This window comes from Martes martes, assembly GCF_963455335.1.
Source record: "Martes martes genome assembly, chromosome: 5".
Classification (NCBI taxonomy): Eukaryota; Metazoa; Chordata; class Mammalia; order Carnivora; family Mustelidae; genus Martes; species Martes martes.
Window position 1 is genome coordinate 86,593,756 of NC_137892.1, and position 25,327 is coordinate 86,619,082.

The 25,327-nt window shown below is 42.4% G+C and overlaps 1 protein-coding gene across 5 annotated transcripts in view; it reads right to left on the bottom strand.

Annotated features, from left to right (window-relative positions):
* Window positions 1-25,327, bottom strand: part of ARHGAP26 (Rho GTPase activating protein 26) — a 437,763-nt gene that overhangs the window by 299,012 nt on the left and 113,424 nt on the right. For all 5 annotated transcript variants that reach the window (XM_080803878.1, XM_080803877.1, XM_080803876.1 and 2 more), the window contains exons 5-9: window positions 22,713-22,814; window positions 14,258-14,368; window positions 6,223-6,327; window positions 4,573-4,702; window positions 919-1,019 (exon numbers count right to left, since the gene is read on the bottom strand). In XM_080803878.1, coding sequence (XP_080660004.1) covers window positions 919-1,019; window positions 4,573-4,702; window positions 6,223-6,327; window positions 14,258-14,368; window positions 22,713-22,814 — 549 coding nt within the window. The remainder of the gene's footprint in view (window positions 1-918; window positions 1,020-4,572; window positions 4,703-6,222; window positions 6,328-14,257; window positions 14,369-22,712; window positions 22,815-25,327) is intronic.

Sequence of the window (25,327 nt, forward strand, 5' to 3'; positions counted from 1 at the left end):
TTCTGGCACAAAAAGAGATATATACCTCCATGGAACAGGACAGAGAATCCACAGATAAACCCCTATCTATATGATCTATTAATCTATAACAAAGGAGGCAAGAATATACAATGAAGAAAACACAGTCTCTTTAACAAATGGTGCTGGGAAAACTGGTCAGCCACATGCAAAAGAATGAAACAGGGATATAAAAAGGAATATTACTCAGCCATGAAAAACAATGGCGTACTTCCACTTGCAACAACATGGATGGACCTAGAGGGTATAATGCTAAGTGAAATGGGTCATACAGAGTTAGACAAATACCATATGATTTCATTTACATGTGCAGTTTAAGAAACAAATGAACCAACAAAGAAAAAAATAACTGATGGACAAAAAAACTGACTCTTAAAAATAGAGAACAGGGGCGCCTGGGTGGCTCAGTGGGTTAAGCCTCTGCCTTCGGCTCAGGTCATGATCCCAGGGTCCTGGGATCGAGCCCCGAATCGGGCTCTCCGCGCCGCGGGGAGCCTGCTTCCTCCTCTCTCTCTCTCTGCCTGCCTCTCTGCCTACTTGTGATCTCTCTCTCTCTCTGTCAAATAAAATAAAATCTTTAAAAAAAAAAAAAAAAATAGAGAACAAACTGGTGGTTGCCAAAGGGAAGGTGAGTGGGGGCTGAGTGGAATAGATGAAGGAGTTTAGGAGCACACTTACTATGATGAGCACTGAGTCATGTACACAATTGTTGAATCATTATACTGTATACCTAAAACCAAATGTAATACTGCATGCTAATGATACTTCAGTTAAAAAAAAAAATTTTTAAACAAGAAAAGAAAATGACAATGACACATTGAAGGTGTTGCTATACATACGCATTATAACCTTCCTATTTAGCCAAGCAAATCAAGCATGAAATTTTAAACATGAACTCACCCCCTTTCCTCCTGACTTTTGGTCAAATGGTACCATGGTGATTTGTTTGGAATCCCGTTGATATGTACAGTAGTGCTTCACCCAAGAAGTTCCAAAGTGACCTGCAAGGTAGTATTTCCCATGAAACATCTCAATGTGTCAAACACACACTGGAAACACACACAACCCATAACCCATAATGCTCACCTACCCTTAAACCATTTCTCGGGGCAATATAGTCTCCACCAGCTAGACTGGAATAGGCAGAAATCTGATCCCACAGGCTGGAAATGGAATTGACCCCAAGCTTTCCCCAGGGACCAAGGAAAACTGTTTCCCACTAAATGCAGAATCCAATGAGTCTTAAAATACAAGGAAAGTAGAGGTTCCCTGGGGAAATTAATTCACTTTCCCATCATCAATCTCCACTTGAAGTTTCCTTTCTCCCCTGACAGGAGTAAGATGACTGAAGAAAGAACACAGAAAAGCTCCTCGAAGTGCCTGTCACTGTTCCCATCTGGCATGATGACTTCATGCTTCCCACACAGCCACTATGCAACTCTCTGCAAAGACATACAGGGGTTCTGACCTACTGCCAAACCCCTAATCTGTACTTTAGCAGAAGTCAAGATTGATCTGAAAAGCAGACAGGCAAACTCTGACATAGAGATGTAAATGGAAGTAACTATAAATACCCAAATGTAATCTAAGGAGTCTGTCCCTCAGTATTATCCCTCAGGGAAGACGGAGAATGCCCCTCAGTCAAATCCTAACAGTCTCTGATTTTACCTGGTGGTTGGCGAATTACCTTATTTTGAATAACAAAATATTATTAGGGAAAGAAAGGATAATCAGCATTATTACCCTCCAAGGCCCTCAATCAACACTTGCCTTAGATGCTTACAGAGATCACAAAGCAAAAATGTTAACTGGGTTTTTTTTTTTAAAGTAGTAATATGAGATTTAATAAAGATTTTGTAGTTCTTTTTCAGGGTTTCAGTGCCCATAGCAAGTGTTGAATAGCACTTAGGAAACTAAAAAAGTAAAAAGCAACACAGTAAGTATCTACATTGAAACATCAAAGACAAAAATACCAACCATTCTAACTTATTTTTGTGGCTCAGAGAAAAAAATCCAAGGACAGAACAACACAAAGATTCCTCAAGTTCTGTATCTTAAACCATTTGATTAGCCAAAGAAATAAGGATAGTACTGGATTTGGATTTAGCCTACTGAATAGAACAGAAATCCTTAATTCCATCCTGACAACAAAAAGATGGATGGATGGATGGATGGATGGATGGATGGATAGGAAAGGAGAGAAGAGAACGAGGAGAGGGAGGGCAGTGGCCTCCTTGCAGTACACTAAATGGCAACTAATAAACATGGAGGAGTGACACAGCTGAGAAATTGCCATTTTGCAACCATCACAGTAACTATCCGTTTAGGTAAGAACTGCCAGTGGATGCTAGGTGGGGACAAAGCTTGATGAGAAAGATAGAGTCTTAAAGGGTCTCCCCATAGACTGTTAATGAGCTACAAGGGAAGAATCTTGACTGTACAGTGGATAAACTAAATGATACTTTGACTGACCAAAATTAGTATCACCAGTGAGGGGCAGACGGCCATTCTGTGCCACTAAATGTGGTACCCAGAGAAGAACATAAATATTACTTATGTAGGATTTGACAAGGGATCCCTAAACTGAATCTAATCACTGGGAAACATGAGACAAACCCACACTGAAGAAAATTCTAGAAAAGAACTGGCTTATACTCTTCAAAAATGTCAATGTCATGAAGGACAAAGAAAAGCGGAGGAATTATTACAGAGTAGATCATGACAAGTAAATGCAGTACGAAATCCTATCTAGACAAAAGGAAAAGAAACTGCTTTATGAGGGCATTACTGGGACAACTGACAAAACTGGAATATGAACTGTCATTTACATTAAGTACTTTATTAATGTTAAATTTTCTAGATAAAGTAACTATACTGTGGTTACATAAAAAGAATATTCTTATTTTTGGAAAATACATACTAAAGAAAAGGAGCATGGAGTATGGAATCTGTTCCAAAAGGATTCAGAAAAAATGGCAATGTGTGAATGTCTCTGTGACTGTTATGTGAGTATATACATACCCGGAAAAAGAAAAAAACCTTTAATTGTGGGAAAATTGTAAAAATTCATGCATCTAGATAAAGGGCATATGGCTGTTCATTATACTCTTCTTGCAATTTTTTATTCAAGGTTCAAATTATTTCTAAGCAATAAGTTACCCAAACTTTCAAATAAAAAGAGCTATATCCCACTGATATGCTCTAGACTCACATGTTTGAGAGAAAATCTCGTTCTAATGATAATCAAGACATTCATGTTTTAAAAGGCACGTGAAGTGTTTGAATAAAATTGGATTATTAATGTGAGTGCAGATTTCATATATGTAAGTGAATAATATTAACAAATTAAGTATTTTAAGTGGACTCTGAACTATATTCAATTAACCTTAAACTTTTTGGGCTGGATCTTCTCATTAGGCAAAAAAGTTAACATCTTATATTGAGGCTTATAGAAAACCCAATACTACAGTACCTTCCACTTCTTACAAACCTCAACAAGCTCATCCCTGTAAGAATAAAGGGCATAAAACCCCTCAAGATGTCCAATACGTCCAACCTCAAACCCCACTACTGCCCCCATTGTCACAAGGCAACAATTTTAGGGCCAAGCAAACTTTTGAGCAATCACTAGCTAGAATAATCACTGAAATCAAGTGTTTTGTTCCATTAGTAAGCTCCTAGGAATGAAGACATTGCCTTGCCCTAAATCAACAAAAGGACAGTAAAGAGTACGAAACCCACAAAAATCTGGGAGGAGTAACACGTCCAACTAAAAAGAAAAAAAAAAAAGAAAGAAACAAAAATTAAAGAAAAAAAATTGACTTTCTTCTATCACTAGCACTCTATGAGCTAAGTCTGGAAGTGCTACCCTCACAGCGCGGCCCCATCAAAAAGCCTTTCCCCAGGCCTTGCACAGTAGTCTGTGAGTCATCACAGAGAAGTCTGGGTGAGCAGCACCTGGTGTTTCTTTCCTTGACATCTCATGGGCAGGACAATGGATTTCTCTTCCTAACACTCAGAGTGAGTTTGTGTTTCTACTCATAAAATTTAAGTATTGAAATGACAGCAACTGAATAAAGTGGGGAGAGGGCCTAAGTTATGAATGTTTGGTCCCTGCTGAAACAAGTCTTGAATGGAACAAATTCACTCCATAGTAAGTCCACCCAAGGATATGACTACTAACAGATGATAAGGTCAAGCATGCAAGGCCCTTCCAGAGCCTCTATGCCAAGAGTGTGATAGATAAAGCCATGCTAAGGGTGCAGACATGTCAAGTGTGACACTACAGAGAAAAAACACCACCATAGAGCCTCAATGAATTCCAGGTTCCCGAGGGAATTTCCAGTTACAAAGAAAACAGAACCCATCATGAGGAGGTAGACAAGACCTCTGGATACCTTTCCCTTAAAAAACTCAACTATGGACTACTCTCATTCACCCAAATCTACATTTATAGAAGCTGTGCTCTAGGTTAGGCACTACTAACTATACCCTCTACCTCCTGGGTAAAAGGCATGCGTGTGCCCCAAGCTATTGTTTGCCACCAACACTCACGTTTCTCCTGAACGTACAGATACCCTTCCATGGTGTAGGGACTGATGGTCTTGTGCTCAAGGGGGTTCTCCTTCATCTTTTTCATCAGTGATTCCACTTCTGACCTGGTGCCTTCGAAGCGATTTCTTGTCTAGGATGAAAGGCATTTTATTTAAATCAAAGAAAGGAAACCTTGTTCCCATCTCTAACAATCCTCAACATCAACCTATGGAAACCTAAAACCAGGTAAGGAACATTCAACCACCTAGGAATTGGGCAAATATTCACGTTCAAGATGTACCCTTTGACCTTAAAGTCCTATACAGAATGACTCTCAAACTGTCAAGACCATCAAAGTCACCTGGAGAATGTGGAGAAAATACAAATGTCCAGGCCTCGCCCCCTAAAGATTAATTTATTACCTCTGGACCTAGAAATGTGTATTTTAAACAAGCATCCCAAGGGACCCTGATTCAGATAGTTCATAGAATGGTCCCCAAGGCCCTGCTTCACTATGTGGCTGGCTTTCAGAACAGAGGGACTTATTTCTCCAACTGCAGGAATGCCACTTGCTGATGGTTCATAGGTGGTTCCCTCCTCAAAAAGGGAGCATCCTCACTCAAGGTAACTCCTTTCCCCCAGTGCAACCTGCACACCATGACTAGTCAAGGCTAGGGGCAAAAGGGGAAGGGGTCCAAAGTCTGGTACCCTTGCTTCTATTGGGGCCACCGTGAAGGTTCTTATCAGCTCCAGGACACCCCAGGGCATTGACTGAGGCCTCCCAGCTCAACTTCTCCTGCAGGGGTCTGCTGCCCTCTCTCACACAGGTGATTCTGCTGACGTTACTCCCCTGTAAACCTGCTACATGTAAACCTCCACTTCCGAGTCTACCTTCTGAGGAAGCTGGCCTAAGGGGAAGCCATGCTTTGTGAAACCTTGTCCTCTGCAACTTCCTGTTTTCCGAAACAACACAGAGAACCATGGCAGGGCAAGCTTTAGGCTTCTAAACCCATGCAATACAACTCACAAGGCAACACTTGGGTTTCTTTTCTACACAGCATCATCTAGAGACAAAGACAACATGCAGACTAATATAGCCAGCCACACAGTGAAGTAGGGGCTTGAGATCAATAACTGCTAACCAAAGGACCCTTAGTACAATTCTGAGCACCAAAAGGTCCCGCTGGTTAAAATTTGGGGAAAGAGATGGAGTAAAAGGCTCTGACTTGGATTTCCTGTGAGCATTATTGAAAGTTGAACAAGATCATATCCTCTGAGTGGAGGCCAGCATGTATGCCCCACCCCCAACCCCTGAACACCCTCCAAGGTCTCTTGTGGCCAAGTAGCTAGATGCACAGAAGGAGGCCAGACCTTGCACTGCCAAAGGAAATCCTGACTCTGGTGCTACAGATTTAAAACAAAAATATCAGCAGGACTTCCGAGAACATAAATAGTGCTTAGAAATAATGGAAAAGAGGATGATGCTCTAACCTGGGGCCACCAAGCACCCTACAAATACCTGCCCCCAGCTGCCCTTTGAACCCAAGCAAGACCCATCGTCCTCATCTATGTTCCAATCCAAATATGTGATCTCTATGCAATCAGACCCATACTTTGTGTTCTTTCCTTTCCTCAACCAGGGAAAGGAAGCCTATCCCTTTGCCCACTCACATTCTGTATGCTAATGGTCAATTCAGTCTTGAAGTCGCTGAAATCTTTGGCCAGCTCATAACCATGGTGATAGAAAGTGAAGAGTCCTTGCAAGAATGCCAGTAGCTGTAATGAAAGAAGGGCAGAGTCCACATTAGCATGCTGAACAGGTATTATGCAGCTTTAACCTGAGTTCCAAACCTTGATCTTAAAAGCTAGAATACAGTAATAAAAATGGCTATCATCTACTGAGTTTACTTGTATGCCAGGCACTGTAACATATGTCTGCTCTCACTAAATGCTCCTAACAGCCTAGCGTGTAAGTCCTACTGTTGTCTCCATTTCCATATTGAGAAAGCAAGTTCAGAGAGGTTAAGTAACTTGCTCCAAAACACAAAATAAGCAGCAACCAGGATTTGAAACCAGGTCTCCTCACCATCAGCATCCAAGCTCTTAATCGGAGCCTCAGTACCTTCAAAGAAAATCATTTCTTCAGAAATTGAAGACCAGTCTCCTTCAAGTCCAACTCAGTCTCCATCAAATACATCTGTAGCATCAGGTTACCACACAGAAAAGTGTAGTTATATTGACAGCCAACAGAAAGAGGAGAAGAGGAAGATGGTATGTCCTGAGTTCGCAGTATATAACAGGCAAAGCTAAATCAAAGAAAATCACCCGGCTCAGACTTCAGCTCAAGTGTGCTTCTGGGCTGTCCCTAAACTATCCACAGGTAAACACTAGGGATGCTATTATTAAAATATTCCCATGTTCCCACATCTTCAGTTATGACGGTTCCCCTAAATTATCATCCCCTTGAGCTAAAAGGTACTAAATCCATTCACTTTGTAGTCTTGTATTCAGTGAAAAGTGAAAACATCTATTCAACCTGATTCTCACAACACACCTTCACACTCTGAAAACTATGAATATTCCCTCCCTGCGCTCCGCCAGTCTTCACTTCTCCAGGCTCAACCAATGTTCCTACCTTATTTCCTTGCAGAACCTACACACAAAGCTACTGTTGTTAGGTTTCCCTGGCCCCTTCCCAAGTTCTAGGCCTCCTGCCTCAGTTCCAAATCTCAACCTGGAGAAAGGATTGTAATAAAAGCCTCAACAAGGTTTTAGACAAACCAGAACTTTACCTTGTCACAAGTTCTGTTGTACTGCATTTGGGGACTCCATCCCTGTTCTAACTCAAGCTTTTCAACTCACATTCTCTGAGTAGTCTATTCTAACCTCCCTGATCTGCCTCTAACACATGTTACATCAAGATGCAGCTGCCTTGCTTTATATCGGTATTTGATTTTCCAGTTCCTAAAACGAACATACTAGTAATTAAACATATTCTCACTTTATTTTTCACCTAACTCTCCTCTTCTGAGAGGTAGTCCTAACAATGATGGCAAGGGAAACTCAGCCCACCCCTGTTCGTCTCCCACCTGGCTTGTGGCAGGAGTGGGAAGCACTAAGGTAGGTGCTACTCTACCTGAGTTAGAGCAAAGAATGGTTTTTGGATTGAGCCACATGCCCAGGTCAGTTGATCAAAGAGCTCTGTACTGTGAGGTAAGGCAAAACCCTGCTTTTAAATAATATGATAACCTACCACTACTGTCTCCAGGGCAACTATCCCTTTAGATCCTTATGGGAGGTCAGAAAGCAGGCCTTGCTGGGTCAAAGATATCTGGCTCAAAAAATATCTTGTGACACCATATACAGATCACTTATATAAATCAATGAATGAGTGGTAAACCACATAGAATCACCAAAGACTAATAATAAATTCTTTTCTTGAAAGATGTTGGAAGTTATTGAACTTCCACTATATAAAATACTTTTTTTGAAAGGAAAGCTTAGGCTCTCCTTTCCTAGATGGCTCCAGTAATAGAGAAGAAGAGACACTTACGCCAAACCTAGTGTCAGCGTTCACAGTGAAAACTATTGTTTCTTATCTTTTCCTCCCCTCCACCCCTTGCCCTCCATTTTTGAATGCTGTGCCCATCACTTTTCCAAGGCACTGAATCATCCACTCCTACAGAATAATACAGAAGATAAGCAGCTAATTCTAAAGTCATTTCTCCTGTTAACTCTGATTTATCTTCCACTTAAAGTCAACAGGGCCTCTCTTGCCCAAGGTAATTAAATATCTTCCAACAGCTCCCTAGGACACCACCCGGGCGTGCACACAAGTACTCCAAGGCAGAGAGTTCCTAGTATTTATTTTGGTTTTCACTTCCTTTGCTATCATGCTTGATTGTCCGCTTCTCTATGGGAAATGATTCCATAGATATTGTTATCTTTGGCCCACTTCCCTTCTCCCCTGGCAGCTTCTCTCTTCCCCTGGTCCACCTCCTGACATCCCCTTCTCACACAATGCACGAATCCATTACCCAGTGGGAAATGAAAGTCCACTCCACAGAGGGCTGGGCGAGGCCCACAGAAAGACCCCAGAGATGGGATCGTCTATCTGCCTCAAAGAAATGCTTGTACTCAAACACAAAGAATATAAGCTTATTGTAGCCTCACCTTGGTTGGCAGATAAGTCAGCACAGCCATATAGGCTCCTCCCTGAACAGTCAGAGACACGGAATCATAGCACAACAAAGGAAATACCAAAGAAAGACCTGCCCCACCTCCTTTTGCCTTCAAGGACCCCCTTCCTTATTCTCTTCAGAAAGTAACTAAAAAATATCTATTCTTATTTCCTAGCCGACAACATAGCTAAGTGTGTGTGTATATATATATATATACACACACATACATACATACATATATGCATATATATATATACATATATTTTTTTTTAAGTGAGCAAAAATGTAAGTGCTCCATTTGGTGACAATTGTACCATTCTGGACTATCTGATAAATTTAGGTTGTTTCCATTCATAGAATAAAGCTACTGTTATAGGCTGAATAGTGTTCCCCCAACGCTGACAAAAAAATTATGTTGAAGTCCTAACCCCAGTAACAGAATGTGACTTTACTTGAAAATAGAGACTTTATGGAGATACTCAAGTTAAAAATCAGGCCCACAGGTCCTGATCTAAAATGACCAGTGGCCTCATAAAAAGGGGATATTTGGACAGAGAAGCAGAGAGATGATGCCCACATGAGGACTGGGAGAGCAGTGATGTACCTATTAAGCAAGGAATGCCAAATACTGCCAGCAAACCACCAGAAGCTACAAGGAAGAAAGGACAACCTCCCTACAGCTTTCGGAGGGAGCATGGCCCTGCTGACACCTTGATCTTGGACTTCTAGCCTCTAGAACTATGAGAGGCAGTAAGTTTTTGTTCTGAGAACCCAGCTGGTGGTACTTGGTTTCACCAACAACGACTCATTTGCATGACAAAGAGAAGGGCAGACAGTAGAGTGATGAAAAGCTGTAAGGGGCAAGCCATGTAATGTCTTGTAACTCCTCTTTTCCAGGAGGACACTAATGCGACCTACTACTGCACTGGATGGTGGTGAAGACAGAAATCACCTATGTAATAGCCTTAGCATAGAAGTGCCGACAGGAGCTGTTCAGGAGACGGATATACCTAGATGGATGTGTTATAAGATACACTGTGGCGGCAGTGTCCAGCCCGGCCTGAGGAAGGGGGAACCCAAAATAGGATACAACAAATCAAAGGGAAAAAGGAAGACCTACGATGGGGCAGAAGCAGTGAGAAAGGTCAGGAAGGCAAAGCACCAAAAAATATTCTCAAGGTACAATTCAGAGAATGCAATGTCTGATGAACGTGGGGAATGAGTTCTCCGTAGCACTCCATAACCTTCAATTATGAAAACTCAGAGAACAGATGGAACGTGGCTTCACCTTCAAGAAATCAGGATGTCATTATCTGCAATCCAAAATCTCCAGAACATTTTGTACCTCAACAAGAAAATAAAGGCTTCCAGAGCACACACACACAAATATGGTTTAGATCCCAGAAGTCTGAATTTTCTTCCCTGGAACACTAAAATTTTGTTTCTTTTTTCTGAAGGTCAGTAACATCCTGGTACTCGAAGTTACTTTCTAAGAAACAAATGAACATAGTCAGTAAGCATGGAGGTTCCTTGAATGGCTGGAAGATTCCCTTGACTGCAACCACCTCAAAATATAAATACCCACACCAAGTGCCCCAGCAATTCATTTCAATAAATTTTTTGCTGGTTTTCTTTCCACATGTAAGCAATCAAATACTGTGTCAGAGAGACTAAGAGCCAGATCATTCCACTTCTGCCAGGTACCAGATACCACCTTAAAGAACAAATGTACTTCCATTTCCTCATCTGAAAACAGACATGGAACAGCAATCATTTACCCTCAGAGACAGTGTAAGGACTGGATGACATTATGGAGGTGAAGGGATCATTAGCATATAACACAGTTACACCTCATCATCAACTGTTATTTCAGGGTCTTCTGCATCATCTCAGCCAGGGGCTCAAACTTAAAAGTGCCACAGAATCACCTTAGAGGGCTTACTGAAAGAGAGATGACTGGGCCCCACTCCCTAATTTTTGGGTCTGGGTTAGAACCTGAGAGTCTGCATTCCTCAGACTTTGACAACCACAGATCTAATCAGCAGTGTTCTGGATCAATCCTCCCGCTATCTACAGCTCCCGAAGCACTGACTGGCCCATGAGGTGGTGGGTTAAGCCATGTTTGCTTCTATAAAAAGTGAAGGTTGAACATGTGAATTCTACATGCAGCCTCTCAACCAACTCATTTAACTGTAGGCAAGATCCTATCACTTTCCTTTCATTCCAACCAGAAATTTTTTTCATTAGCTTTCCAGGTGCCTCACTGCATGGCCTGGGACACATCCACAAATCATAACAGTTTTCCACTCTTGAAAGCCCTCTGCCACTTCTTCACATGATCCCTCCTGACCCAACTGGCACTGAGCTGCTTGCTCCCTTGGCTACCTCTCTACTACATTCATCATACTTCCCTAATGAGGCTTTGAACTCCTCAGAAACAGCAGTGGGATCTTCAGCAATTTTTCTACTGGTGAGTAAATGCTTTCAGATTTACCAAGAATTTTTATATCATAACAGGTAGGCCCTGTTAATATTGCCACTTGACTCATTTGCTCATCTGAGCAGACCCTGGTTGACTGGGTGCTAGTTAGCAACTATATACTAACTGCGTGCTAAGTAGGTTGATTCCCTCTATTCTAAGCATCGTACATGCATAAACTAAGTTATTCTTCCTAACATCTTTATATTCTTTTTCCTTTTTTTCTTTTACCATTAACATGTAATATATTGTTTGTTTTAGGGGTACAGGTCTGTGAATCATCAGTCTTACACAATTCACAGTGCTCACCATACCACATACCCTCCCCAATGTCTTTCACCCAGCCACCCTATTCCTACCTCCTCCTCCCCTCCAGCAGCCCTCAGTTTGTTTCCTGAGATTAAGAGTCTCTTATGATTTGTCCTCTCCTCACCTTGTTTCATTTTTCCCTCCCCACCTCCCATGACTCCCCTGCCCTGCCTCTTAAATTCCTCATATCAAAGAGATCATATGATAACTGTCTTTCTCTGACTTATTTCGCTTAGCATAATACCCTCTAGCTCCATCCATGTTGCAAATGGCAAGACTGGGGGGGGTTGATGGCTGCATAGTATTCCATTGTGTATATATACCACATCTTCTTTATCCATTCATCTGTTGATGGACATCTAGGTTCTTTCCATAGTTTGGCTATTGTAGACATTGCTGCTATAAACGTTTGGGTGCACTAACATCTTTGTATAGTAGGTGATATTATTATACTCATGTTGTAGATAAGGAAACTAAGGCTCAGAAAAATAGGTAACTTCCCCCAAGAACACACAGCTAGGAAATGGCTGAGCTGAGATTTAAATCTAGGCCGTCTGGCTCTGGAACCCTTAACAATGATAATACTGCCTCTCAAAGACTCAAGACATTGATATACTAAAAGTGAGTGCCAGGAAGTAGAAGGATTATTCCTTGCAGGTTTCTTTAAAAAAAAAAAAAGAAGGGGGGAGACGAGGGGGAGGAGAGGGATGAAGGGGGGGAAGTGGAAGGGGGAGGGGGAAGAGGGAGAGAGGGAGGAGGAGGAGCGGGAAAAGAAGAAGAAGGAGAAGGAGAAGGAGGAGGAAGAAAGAAAAGGAAAAGGAGAAAGAAAAGGAGGATAAGGAGAAGGAAAGCCCATCTAGATCAGCAGTCATCAGCTGAGTCCAGACCAGATTGGCTAAAACACCCAGATTTAGAAGAAATAAATGTCTACTGCTATATGAGGTTTTGTGGCTGTCACCCAGCAAAAGTTAACAGATATAGTACCTGACTCACTAGGAACACCTACTGGGAGGTCAAAGTGGACAGCAACAACAACAAAATCACCTCAAAGAAGATGGGCCAATTAAAATCCAAGGCCTCAAAAGCAGGCAACTGCAGAATAATATCAATGTGCACAAAAGATTATTACAATCACACTATTGTTTTCCTCTACAAATTCTGGAAAAACCAATTAAACATGCCCAAGCCTCAATCTGCAACAGCTTTTGAATGCCCGCCCACACCAGAGGCAACAGTCTTCAGCAAACCTCTCATTGAAACGCTGGCTTTAACAGCCTTGTGTCCTAAGCAGGGAAATCAATAAGCTCGCTTTCTCTGACAGATGGCTTCTGCAGAAACATGAGGATTTTGACCTGAGCTGTGACAGAGACCACTGCTAGATAGGAAGTTGGCTCTAAAGTTTCTAATTTTCAGATAAGAAGAATGAAGTAATTCAAGACCTCAAGGAATTTGCCAGATGAAGTGACAGAAAGTGGAATCCCAAGATCACAGTTTTAGTATAGTAAAAAAATCAAAGCATCAGATCGCAAAGCCAACTGGATTCTGATAAAACTATTAGTGAGTCTACATGCCTAAAAAGCATCCCAGAAGTCTGTAAGTTAGAAATAGAGCACAGAACATTCTTTACTAAAAAGAGTGGTTATTTTCTTTCAGTTTCTTACAATTTTATTCCGTTGCCTAAGAAAATCACTTTCTTAAATCTAGGTAGGTAAGAATCTTGTTTCTATAGAGACCCCAAGCTGGGGTCTCAATCACAGCCAGCATTTTTAAGAAAGAATCCCAGGTCTGCAGAAGTTTTAATTTGAGGCCCACATGCTCTTTTGGTGGTACCTGGATATCCTGGTCATGTGCATTTGGAGGGCCACAGTGGGGCAGGGCAGCACCCCTGAGCCATGACCAGGCTAAGGTGGCCTCAACTAAAGCCAGACTTGTTTCTACATGACACCCTTTTATACCCACTAAGACACAGTGACCAAGTCCAAATCTCATTAAGGTTCACTAAGCACAATCTCCTGGCTGCCCAGTTTTAACAAACTACAAGGAGAAATCACTTTATGTAATAGCACATTTTTTTAAGATTTTTTTTTAATTTATTCATTTGACAGAGATCACAAGTAGGCAGAGGCAGGCAGAGAGAGAGGAGGAAGCAGGCTCCCCGCTGAGCAGAGAGCCTGATGTGGGGCTCGATCTCAGGACCCTGGGATCATGACCTGAGCCGAACGCAGAGGCTTTAACCCACCGAGCCACCCAGGTGCCCCTAATAGCACATTTTAATGCATGGGAGGAGCTTAGAGCGGCTTTGAATTGAGCAGACAAAAAGAGGAAAGTAGTATGTACATTCCCCTTTTACCTTAGGCAACTACTATATCTGGATTATTTGAGGGAGAAGGAAAGGGGGTAGGAGGGTGAAAAGTTAAGGTGTAATCACTACTGTCGAGCAAGATTTAAACCGCCCTTGCCCTCTTTCCACCTAGACACCAATTAGCAGAATGGAGGGGGGCTTGAGGAAGCAACTACCCCTGAATGCACCACTACCACTCAGGTTGCCCAGGAACGGCCTCTGGGGACAATCAAGGGTCAGCCAGATCTACAGAGCACCGTGACTTAGCAGGAGGCACAGTCCCGGGGCTGGTCAAACTCTTCATCAGCAACTTAGAGCATTTTGTAATCTTAACAGTGAAATTAGGGCGGGGGACCAAAGTGTGGGTACACCACGAAACCCTGAGCATCTACTTACAGGCTCCACAAACTCAAACATCTTCCTCTCTTGGACTTCCTGCACCTTGAAGACATACTCCAGCGATACTTCATAGAAATGCTGCCGGACCAAGTCCACTTGGCTGTCTGCCTACAAACAAGAAAGAATTTCAGAGAAAAAAATTGGTCACTACCCAAGGAGAGTATTCAGCAAGCAGGCCAGAAAAATCTCTGGAGACAGTTTTTAAAAACAATGCAAACAGCATGAGATAGACATTAAGAATAATGACAATGCTCAGCCGGGCACTGACTCTCTGTCAGGCACCATGCCCTCAGATGGACATATTTTACGTTACTTGCTCCTCATTAACTATAGTTATTTAACCCTCATTCCATTCCTAAGAAGAAGATATTCTCATTACCTCTAATTTACAGGAGGAAAGTGAAACCTGCTGACATTAGGGAACCTGAAGCAGCGGGTACATGGCAGAATAAGGATTTCTGTACTTGTAGATCTGCCTCCAAGACCCTTCATCACCTTTTTTTAAAGAAGTACTTATTTATTTGAGAAAAAGAAAGAGAGCAAGTGCATGGCAGGGCGGGGGATGGGGGGAGTGAGAGAGAAACTTTTTTTTTTTAAGATTTTATTTATTTATTGGACAGACAGAGATCACAAGTAGGCAGAGAGGCAGGCAGAGAGAGAGAGGAAGGGAAGCAGGCTCCCCACCGAGCAGAGAGTCCAATGCGGGGCTCGATTCCAGGACCCTGGGATTATGACCTGAGCCAAAGGCAGAGGCTTTAACCCACTGAGCCACCCAGGTGCCCCAGTGAGAGAGAAACTTTAAGCAGACTCCACAGTGGGACTCAACAGCACAATCATGAGATCGGGACCTGGGCGGAAACCAAGAGTCGAGTCTTCCCTGACCGAGCCACTCAGATGCCCTGCACCTCAACCATCTTTAACCTAGTAGTCTGTACTGCCTCCTGAACCCTGGGGCAGACCGGGGTTCCACGGAAAACAATCTTGAAGGAGGGGAAAAAAAAAAAAAAACCCACCTGCAGGGCTATCCACATCCCATCAGGAATGAACCAAATAAGCTGTTAGAGGGCAGGGGACCTCAGAAAAGGCCATTTCCACATGAGTTTCCCATATTTTCTTTGTTGTCAAAGCACAAACTCAGTTTACCCCAGCAGAGTAATTACATTAACCCCAACCTAGCCTCAGTCCTCCCTCTTTGCAAATGTGTGAGAGGGGACACCTGAAAAGGCTCACACATGAGTACAATTAAACCGTTGATGTGGGACATAGGTGCCAGAGGAGAAAATGAGTGAGAGAGAGAGAGTGTGTGTGTGTGTGTGTGTGTAATAGCAAGATGCTATGCTGCAAAGTACTGCAACTATCACGATAAAGCTCGTAGACTTTCTGCGGCGTCACTGTCACCTCAATCTCTCAAAGCAGATAATTACACTGAATGCACATTTCGATGACTATATATATATATATATTTTTTTTTAACAATTTTATTTATTTGCAAGAGAGAGCACAAGTGGGGGGGGGGAGGTGAGAGGGAGAAGCAGGCTCCCTGCTCAGCAGGGCTCTGATGCAGGGCTCCATCCCAGGATCCCAGGATCCTGACCTGAGTTGAAGGCAGATGCTTAACCAACTGAATCACCCAGTATTTTTTAATAGAAATGAATCCCCTGCTGGTAGGAAACACAACTCTGCTCTCTTTAGAAACGGAAGGATCAGAAACCATTCTACAACATACTTCACAAAGACAAGAAAAGCCCTCAAAGAACCATGTCTTTCTGTGTTCCCTTTTCAAGATCCCTGCAGAAGAAACTTGGGACAGACCTTAGCTGCCATCACACCAAATATGGCACTGCTATCTTTCTGCCTAAAGGACTTGACAAATCATTCATTCATTCAACAATCATGAACAAAAAGAAACTTCCTCCATGGAGCTCACAGCATAGTGAAGAAAAGAGATATTAAAAAATCATGTAGGTAGGGAGAGGGTGGTGGGGTTACGGACACTGGGGAGGGTATATGATATGGTAAGTGCTGTGAAGTGTGTAAACCTGGCGATTCACAGACCTGTACCCCCCTGGGGCTAATAATACGTTATATGTTTATAAAAAAATTAAAAAAAATTTTTAAAAATCATGTAAATAAACAGAAGATTGCAAACTCTGGGAGAGCACAAATAGCCCATTCCACTCTCCCGTGAGCATCTTCCTCCCAGATCAACGTATTAATACACAGAAGCTAGTCTACTGAGTAAGTGCTGAACAAAAGCAAAACGAAAGGCTAACCCTTGGCATTTTCTAAGCCTCCAAGCAGAGCAAGTTGGCATCTGAGGACTGAGAGATCTTTATTCAGAGACACAGTTTCAGAAGTGTGCACTCCACCACCCCGCCCCCCCAAGGTATGGCGGTTCAGACCTCTGGGCTGACATCCCTTCCACCTGGGCTCCTGCCAGCTAAGCCCCATATGTTCCTGCAGTCTTTAATTTCCTCGTAGTGCAAATCCAACACACTTCCACCAGGGATGCATCTACTTCCCCAGACCACCCACACACCTCCAACATTCTCCCTGCTCAGGCTTGCCAACTGACACTGCAACGGAAGAAAGGGTCATTCAGGAAATGTGCGAAGTGGCTCCTGCAGTTAAGCAGCAATGGAGGAAACTCCTCTGAGACAAACAGCAGAGCCCAGCATCAGCCAGAGAGCTAACGGCAAACAACTGGCATGCACTTGCAGTTCTAGCATTCTCTAGCTAGAGAGACCAGCTCAAGTCCCTTAACCTCTCTGGGTCTCCTTCCCACACCTGGAGGCTGGTGATAATATCTGCCCTTGCTCTGCGGGGTGAGCTATTTTCAAGAGAAAATGAGCTAAAGGATATGAGCAATCTGAATACCAAAAGATGCTGTGTGCACAGTTGTTGTCACTACCACCAGGCACTGCAGAGCAGATGGGCTGTGATCCCAGCTCCTCCCCTAAGTCAGCCATGAGTCTCTGGGTGACTATACTCCTCTCCTAACTGGTCTCCCTGTTTGCTTTCTCCCCACCACCCCAATCCAGTCTGCACCCAGCAACCAGAAGAGCTTTCTTCAAATTTGAGTCAGAGCTTCTCACAACCCCCTCAATGCCTTTATCTGGCTTCTACCATGTCTACAAGACACCCTATGACCTGCCCACCTATCCCTCCTCCCAGCCTCCCTCCAAAGCATTTCACCATGCCCCAGCCTCCGAAATAGACTCCCTGCCCTGTAACATTCCAAATGCTTTCCTGCCAATCAATCTTTGCACTTGGGTGTTCCTTCTGCTGATAAACCTCTTTTCCTTGATAAATACTCAATTTTTTTTAAAACTTTAAGACACAGTAAGAAACACCTTTTACATTATGACCTGAAAAAAACATGCCTCTATAGGCTTCTTCTGTTCTAGCCTCCTCTACTGCATTTCATGACCCAGTAGTTCAGATTTTTATGACACACACAGTTTTTAAAAACAGTTTAAGTAATCTCTACACCCAGAGTGGGCCTCGAACTCACAACCTTGAGATCAGGAATCACACGCTCTAGCAACTGAACCAGCCAGGCAAACCAACATACCCATAATTTAAAGAACACTGTCCTAGCTTTTCTCTTGGTTGTCCTTCTCATCCTTCTGGTTTCATTCAAATATTAGCCTCTTTAGAGAAGACTTTATTGACCACATTATTGTACATAAGACAAAGACTTCCTGGAGTAAATTATCTCCCAATTTGTTTCCTTATCACTATATAAAATTCTTTTCTATGATTCTCTCTTCTTGTATTTTGCCTACGGCAATATAATGTCAATGAGAGCAAAGACTTAAGTCTCATTTTCCATTTTACTATCCCAGCTTCCAGAACAGTGCCAGGCCCATAATAAGTATTCAAGAGAGATTTGAGGAATGAATGAATTGATCTCTATGTGGCCAATAGTGATCCAGTTCTCAGAAGAAATGCCTAACTCGATGCATTTCCAAAGGAAAGGGAAGAAAACATCAAAGTGGAATGGTATGTTTCTCCTGCTTATGTCCCTACTCATCTGGGCCACAGAATTCAACATATCTTTTAGACCCCATCCTGCAATGGACTCATAGGTCAAGAGCCCAGCCCACCTGGCTAGCCATTCAAAATCATTTCTCCACTTGTTACCTGAGAAGCAGTGAATCTCCTGGCTTGTTTGAGACGCACCATTCTATGCTTCTTGGAAAAGAGGCACTGTCCTAAACTAAAAGTTCCAGAAAGCCAATCATTCATTTCACTCTCCACAATTGGCTCAACACCTGAATAGACTCACAGAAGCGTGTAGTGTACATTTGTTAAGTGAATATTTCCTTTGAAGCCTCATAGCTCTTGAAAAATACGCTGATTTTTTAAAAAGAATCATCCACTAGATGGCAGTGTCATTCCACATGACTGCACTATGATTTTACCCACCAGGATGTGGGGATGGGCTAGATGTTAAAGGTATTCAGCACTGAGGCCTGCAATCAGGGAAGAATTCTGGATAATTAAAGAAAGGAGATTTCATTAAAAGTGCACTAGGTGTTTAGTCACGTTCCTAAGTTGATTTTTTAATAAATGTGAAGAAATCATCACTAAATAGCTGGAAGACCTTGAACAACTCGACCTCTGCAAGGAACCCAGTTACCTCAAATATACTTCCAGGAGGTTCAACCAGAAGATTATCAAGATCCCTCCTTCAGGCCAATTCTATTTTCATGACACGTGCATTGAATAACAACGACTTACAGGCAGCCCAGCATTGTCCCACCCTCCCAAGACAGAAAAACAAGCAGAAGAGCACAGTGAGGTAAGAGAAAAGAGCTCCAGAATCCAGTGTGCACAACCTCACTGAGGAGCTATGAGCAGGCTATTTACCATCTTCGAGTCTTAATCTCCTCATATGTAAAACCAAGGGAATACCTCTGTACCTCACAAGAAGGTGGTAAGGATTTGAGAAGGTTCCAAGTGAAGTGCCTAACACAGTACCCAGTACAAAAATAAGCATTCAGTAAATATTTGCTGTTATTATTGTTGTTGTTAGTGGAAGTATTATGACATTTTTGTAATAATATTTTTATCAATTCAATTCAGCTAAGGTACAACTAAAAAGCAATCCTTGAGAACTGACCCAGACGTTTCTGAAAGACCTGCAGCCTGCTCCTTGCCCTACAAAGTACTTAGAAAGCATTACTGGGTCAAAGACAAGCACACAACAAACTGTAACAAAAGAACATAATGAAGAAATGCCCACTAATACATATAACTGGCCAGGTCAGTGCTATGGACTGAATGTTTGTGTCCCTGACAACACTCATATGCTGAAACCTAACCTCCAGTGTGACAGCACTTAGAGGTGTGGCATTTGGGAGGTGATCAAGTCATGAGGGTGGAATCCTCATGAATGGGATGAGTGGCCTTATAGAAGAGACCCCGGAAAGCTCCCTTAGCCCTTCCACCATGTGAGGCCACAGCAAGAAGACAGCCATTTATGAACCCGGAGGCAAGCTCTCACTAGACACTAAATCCAGCGCCTTAATATTGGCCTTCCTAACCTCCAGAACTGCGAGAGTTAAATTTCTGTCTCTATAAGCTACCTAGTCTATGGTATTCTATTTTAGTAACCTGAACATATGAAGTCAGTGAGGAAGAGAAGACCATCCACTTTTAGAAAAGGGATGGGGAAAAATAAGCCAGTCTTCGGGTTAGTACTTTTTATTAGTTTAGCAGCCATAATTTGCCTTCTCATGCATTAAGCACACAGAATAGATAGTTTGTATTTTATAAAAAATGGAACTAAAAGCTCAGAGAGATGAGCACTTGTCCTAGGTCACACAGTGACTATATGGCATAGCAGGCCCTGAAGTTAGATATCTCTCTGCCACCCAGTTCTGTGGTCCTGACACTGTGCTATCTCAGGAGAGGGCTTGGTGTGGCCTTAAAAGAATATGTTAGACTCATCCCCAGACCATGTCAGCAGGATCCAGGAATAGAGGGAACAGATTGGAGAAGCATCCTCACTCTGGGGGATGCCATGCCTACAGACTAACTGTACTACAGACCTCTCAACACCAGCAGGTGCTGGAACAATCATGTCGTTGCTCAACTCTTAAAGACCCTGATTCCTGTTAACTGCTTAGAAACTACAGAGCTGGCCAGCTCTGGTCATTCTGAGTTGCAGCCAAAAAGACTGTCCTTAAATGTAGTTTCCAAACCTTAAATGCCAAATGATACCCAAAGAAAGATAACTAGGAAATGAGGGCATCAGGACAGATCCTGAATGGATTTACACACTTAGCATGAACAACCACATATGAGCATCTTCCAGGGCTCATACCCCCATGTACAGCTGGGAGTCCATTCAATGAATTTAGTACTTAATATACAATCCACTGAAAATAGGTTTTCTTTAACCTTCTCAAGCATATTTGACAAGATTTACCTGAGTAGCTATGCTATCTTCAAGAATCACCTTGCCATGTGTTTACTGCTTTTTCCCTAGACAGGCACAAGATCTTCAGAGATAGGTTAGTGTTTTCTACTCCCCACAGTTCAAACCAAGTGCTCAGTTGCTTTTGGTTGGTTGGCCAAGAACTGGTCTGCAAAGCCCACCACAAACACTTGTTGCCAGAGTCGCTATTGGGCCCCGTTTGTCACTTACACAACTGGTTTAAACTCCCATATCAAAGCAGAGAGTTCTGAGAACCAGATGTCCCTGAGGACCTGGTTGGCAGGGGACTTGACTCCACCATCCCCTGAGGAATCATCATCGTTCAATCTTCAACCACAGGATCTGCAGAGTAACTTTCACCTGACAGAAATATTGCATGGTATTTGCTCAAAAACAAAGTAAATTCAAGAATGAGGGCTAGCTTGACAAGTGTCCATCGACTAATGAATGGGTAAAAAAGATGCAGTTTAGAATTACAGAGGAGTATTACTCAGGCACTTAAAAAAAAATAATGCCATTTGCTGCAATGTGGTTAGATCTAGAAAGTATAATGCTAAGTGAAATAAGTCAGCCAGAGAAAAACAAATATCATATGATTCCACTTGTGTGGTATTTAAGAAAAAAAAAAAAAAACAATAACAAATGAGCAAAGGAAAAGGGAGGAAAGGAGAGAGAGAGAGAAAACAAGAAACAGACTCTTTATTAAAGAGACCACACCGAAGGTTACCAGAGGGGAGGTGGGTGGGAAGATGGAGTAAATGTGTGATGAGGATTAAGGAATGCACTTGTCCTGATGAGCACCGGGTGAGGTATGCAACTGCTGAATCACTGGACTGTACACCCAAAACTAGTATTATACTATATGTTAGTATATTTTAATAAAATATATTATATATTACTAGTATATTTTAATAAAAACTGAAATAAGAATGAGGGCTAGCTTGGAAGTCACAGCCTCTTTTTAGCACATACTTGAGAAAGGTCAAGCAAATTGTTAAAAGCAAAATAACATTCATGTTGTCAACTTCGGAGTTCCACTAGGAAACTGCTCTGTCTCTCAAGAAAAAACACCCTCACTATGCAAATCTCCATGAACTAAACAAAAATGATCAGAGATCCACAGCTGCAAAGCTAACTTATCTTTCCAAGTGAACATACTCTTCACGTCAATCCAGAAAGGCTCAGGGTAGGTAAGATAAATTACCTTTTTTAGAAACAAGGTTACAAAAGTATAAAACACAGGAATAACAAAACCCACTTAAAGAAAAAAGAAAAGGAAGCAAGAAAGACAGACTAATATCAAGTACTGGTTGAAGTAATTTTTTTTTGGTTGGTTGAAATAATTTTTAAAAAATAACAACCAGGGCAACTCGAAGGCTTAGTTGGTTAAGGCTCTGCCTTGTGCTCAGGTCACGATCCCCGGTCCTGGGCTAGAGCCCCAGGTCAGGATCCCTGCTCAGCAGGAAGCCTGCTTCTGCTTCTCCTTCTGCCCCTCCCCTGCCCCTCCTGCTCTCTCCCTCTCTCAAATATATAAATAAAATCTTTAAAAATAATAACAACAGTAGTAACAATAAAGAAGGATGACGAAAGTGTTCCAGATGCTAATGTCTCAAATTACTGATATAAGGTAGGAAGACAAAAAGTAAGACAGGAAGTGCAGAATCAAGGTAAAGGGTAAGAGAAACAGGAAACCAGATTTCAGTTTGAAAGGAAAAAAGCACGTTTTAGTGACTAGGGCTGCCCAATAAGGAGGTGCTTGATCTTGACCAGCAGTACCTGCCCCCATCCCACTAGTAGGTTGGACAGCCAGAAAAGGGGTGCTATGGGCAGGAAGATACAAGAGCAATACAGGCAACGGGCATCTGATGAGGGATCAAGGTCAAGCTCCTGGTTTGTGAGGTCTCTTCAAACCTCAGGATTTTCTGGCAGAGATGAGCCAGCACGCATCCCCTGTACCACACAGAACTTGAACACCTCATTCAGGATACTACTGAAGTTTCTTACCTCCTGCAGCTGCGATTCTTTCTTCTTGGAAGACAAATTTAAGTGTTTTTCTAAGATGCCACAATACTTTTCTGTCTCCTTGTCATACTTCTTTTTGGCTTCCTGGCAAAAAGAGGAAAAGAGAAAAAGTAAAATGTTGCAGGAATAAAAGCAATCTTGTCGGGCGCCTGGGTGGCTCAGTGGGTTAAGCCGCCGCCTTCAGCTCAGGTCATGATCTCAGGGTCCTGGGATCGAGTCCCGCGTCGGGCTCTCTGCTCAGCAGGGAGCCTGGTTCCCTCTCTCCCTCTCTCTCTGCCTGCCTCTCTGTCTACTGTGATCTCTCTCTGTCAAATAAATAAATAAAATCTTTAAAAAAAAAAAAAAAGCAATCTTGTCAAGACCTCTGCCTGCTCAATTTCATAGCTTCATCATTCCCTCAGACCCAGAACAGCCGACAACCCAGCTGTTTAATGTGCATTAAATAAAACCACTCCCCTGCCAACATCAGACCAATGGTTTTGAGTGTCTATCATAAAGGAACCACTACAATGCCAGAAACAAGGTAAATACCAGTATTTAATAGTGGCAAAGCCAGGATTCCATGTCCTGAGAACCTCAATTGTGAAACAGAAATTTCTAATTTCTAAGTTCAATGATATTCAAGGGCAAAAGACAGAGCAAAGTTACCTACAAAGCGAATTTCAGAGCACAAAGATCCAGCTGAAATCTTAAGTGGGACAAGTCTAGAATAAGGGTAGTTCCAGCTTTAACAATGGTCAAAAAGTACTTAATATATAGACCTAATATCCCTGGGCACAACAGTAACACATGTGGATCTTTAAAATGAATGAAGATTCAAAAGAAAACAAAGAAGACAAATGAATTCACAGAAGCATCATTCTCACTAACAAACAAATAAAAAAAGCTAAAGCCACATCACTGCCCATAGATAGGGTTTGAGATCATTAAAGGGTTGGACTTCTAATAAATTTAAATAGAAGGGCGAGGTAGTCATATGGCAAGTTGCTTATAATGTAATGTAAATTATTAATATGATACAAACTTGGTGCATCCTACATAGAGTGTAGCTACCTATAGACAAAGATTAGATGGCAAAACGAGAATAATCAAGTTAAGGAAATGGGATAATGGGTGATTTTCTTCTCACACTGGGACGTTTTTATTATCCTACATTAACAGCTTTCAAAATGAAAAATAATAAATATCATAATACACTTACTAATCCCTGTTTTACCACCAAATCACTTGAGTCATTGAGATTCTACTTTTATCTCCCATTTTACAAATAAGGAAATTTAGATCTAGGGAAGTTAACTTGTAAAAAGTCATAGAGAGTGACAGAGCTGGGATCTGAGGCCAGAGAGGCTGCCTCCAAAGCCCACCTCTCAGTCGCACTTGAGACGTATGTTCACAGGCGGTCTCTTTTTTCCATCCACTTTCTAGTGGGGATGGCAAGCAAGAGGGATGGAAGATAGTGGACAATGGCCTAATGAACATGATCAATTTCACTAAGTGAGCCCCTCAGTCTTACTCTTGACTTAGGTGGAGCCCACAGGAACTAATTTTCTGCAACTCCAAGGCCTCTATAGAGGAGAAAAAAATTTTGCAGCCAGATAAGGAAGCTCAGAGACATCTCCATTCATTTCACAAAGATGTAACAAGTAACCACTCTGTGTCAGGCTCCTGTAGCCAACGGTCAAGGCAGAAGCGGTCCTGAGCCTCGTGGTAGGGGTGTTCTAGTAGGACAGACAAAATTGACCAGCAAACAAATAAATAATTATCGGCAGCCGCAAGTGCTATGAAGGAAATAAAGTGCAGTCAGAGATTCCACAGATAGGGTGCTCCAGAGAGGCCTCACTGGGGAAGGGAGTGTGAGCTGCTAATCATGTGAGGGACAGGGTGGACCCTTCTAGAACACTAGAGCAGTAAGTACACATGCTCTGGGCTTAACACTGGGAAGCCTAAGTGGCACAGGAATCACCAAGAAGCTCTTGCCTGAAGCCCTGACAATCTGCCACATCACAACTCCATTTTTCTGGTCGACAGCATGATTCTAAGCCTTCAAAGTGGGAGGACTCATCACATACCCTTGTTAGCTGACAAGTAACCATTTTTACAAACCTGAATTTTGCTTGGAAGACTACTTATACACAAGAACAATACAACATGCAGAAGCAAGTGAGGAAAAAGCCCAAGGAGACATTATTCCTTCAAATTTGAAGAAGGGTACATACAGGCTAGACACTTGACTTAAACAACTCTTTCCTGCATAGAAATCAGCAACTTTGCGCTACGGCCCCAACTCCACTTCATGCTCACAGATCCACTCCAGCAGCCTGTCAGCAAGCCCCAAGGAGAACCCTGTGCTACAAGAGCCAAGCTGGCCAGAGGTGAGAAAAGGCCAGTGAACATGAGTCACCAGCATTCTGTGACTTTCTGGCAACTTGAGCTGCCACATTCTGTGTTCAAGAGGACAGCCAGAGCTAACGAGAAAGGAAGCAGTTTCTGTCCTGGAAAACAGAAAACAAGACCTCTGAGGATAACCCTACTAAGATTTAGGTAATGGTCTTAAGTTGAGAGGGTAGTCTTAGTGAGTTTAAATTCTCTACTCAGAT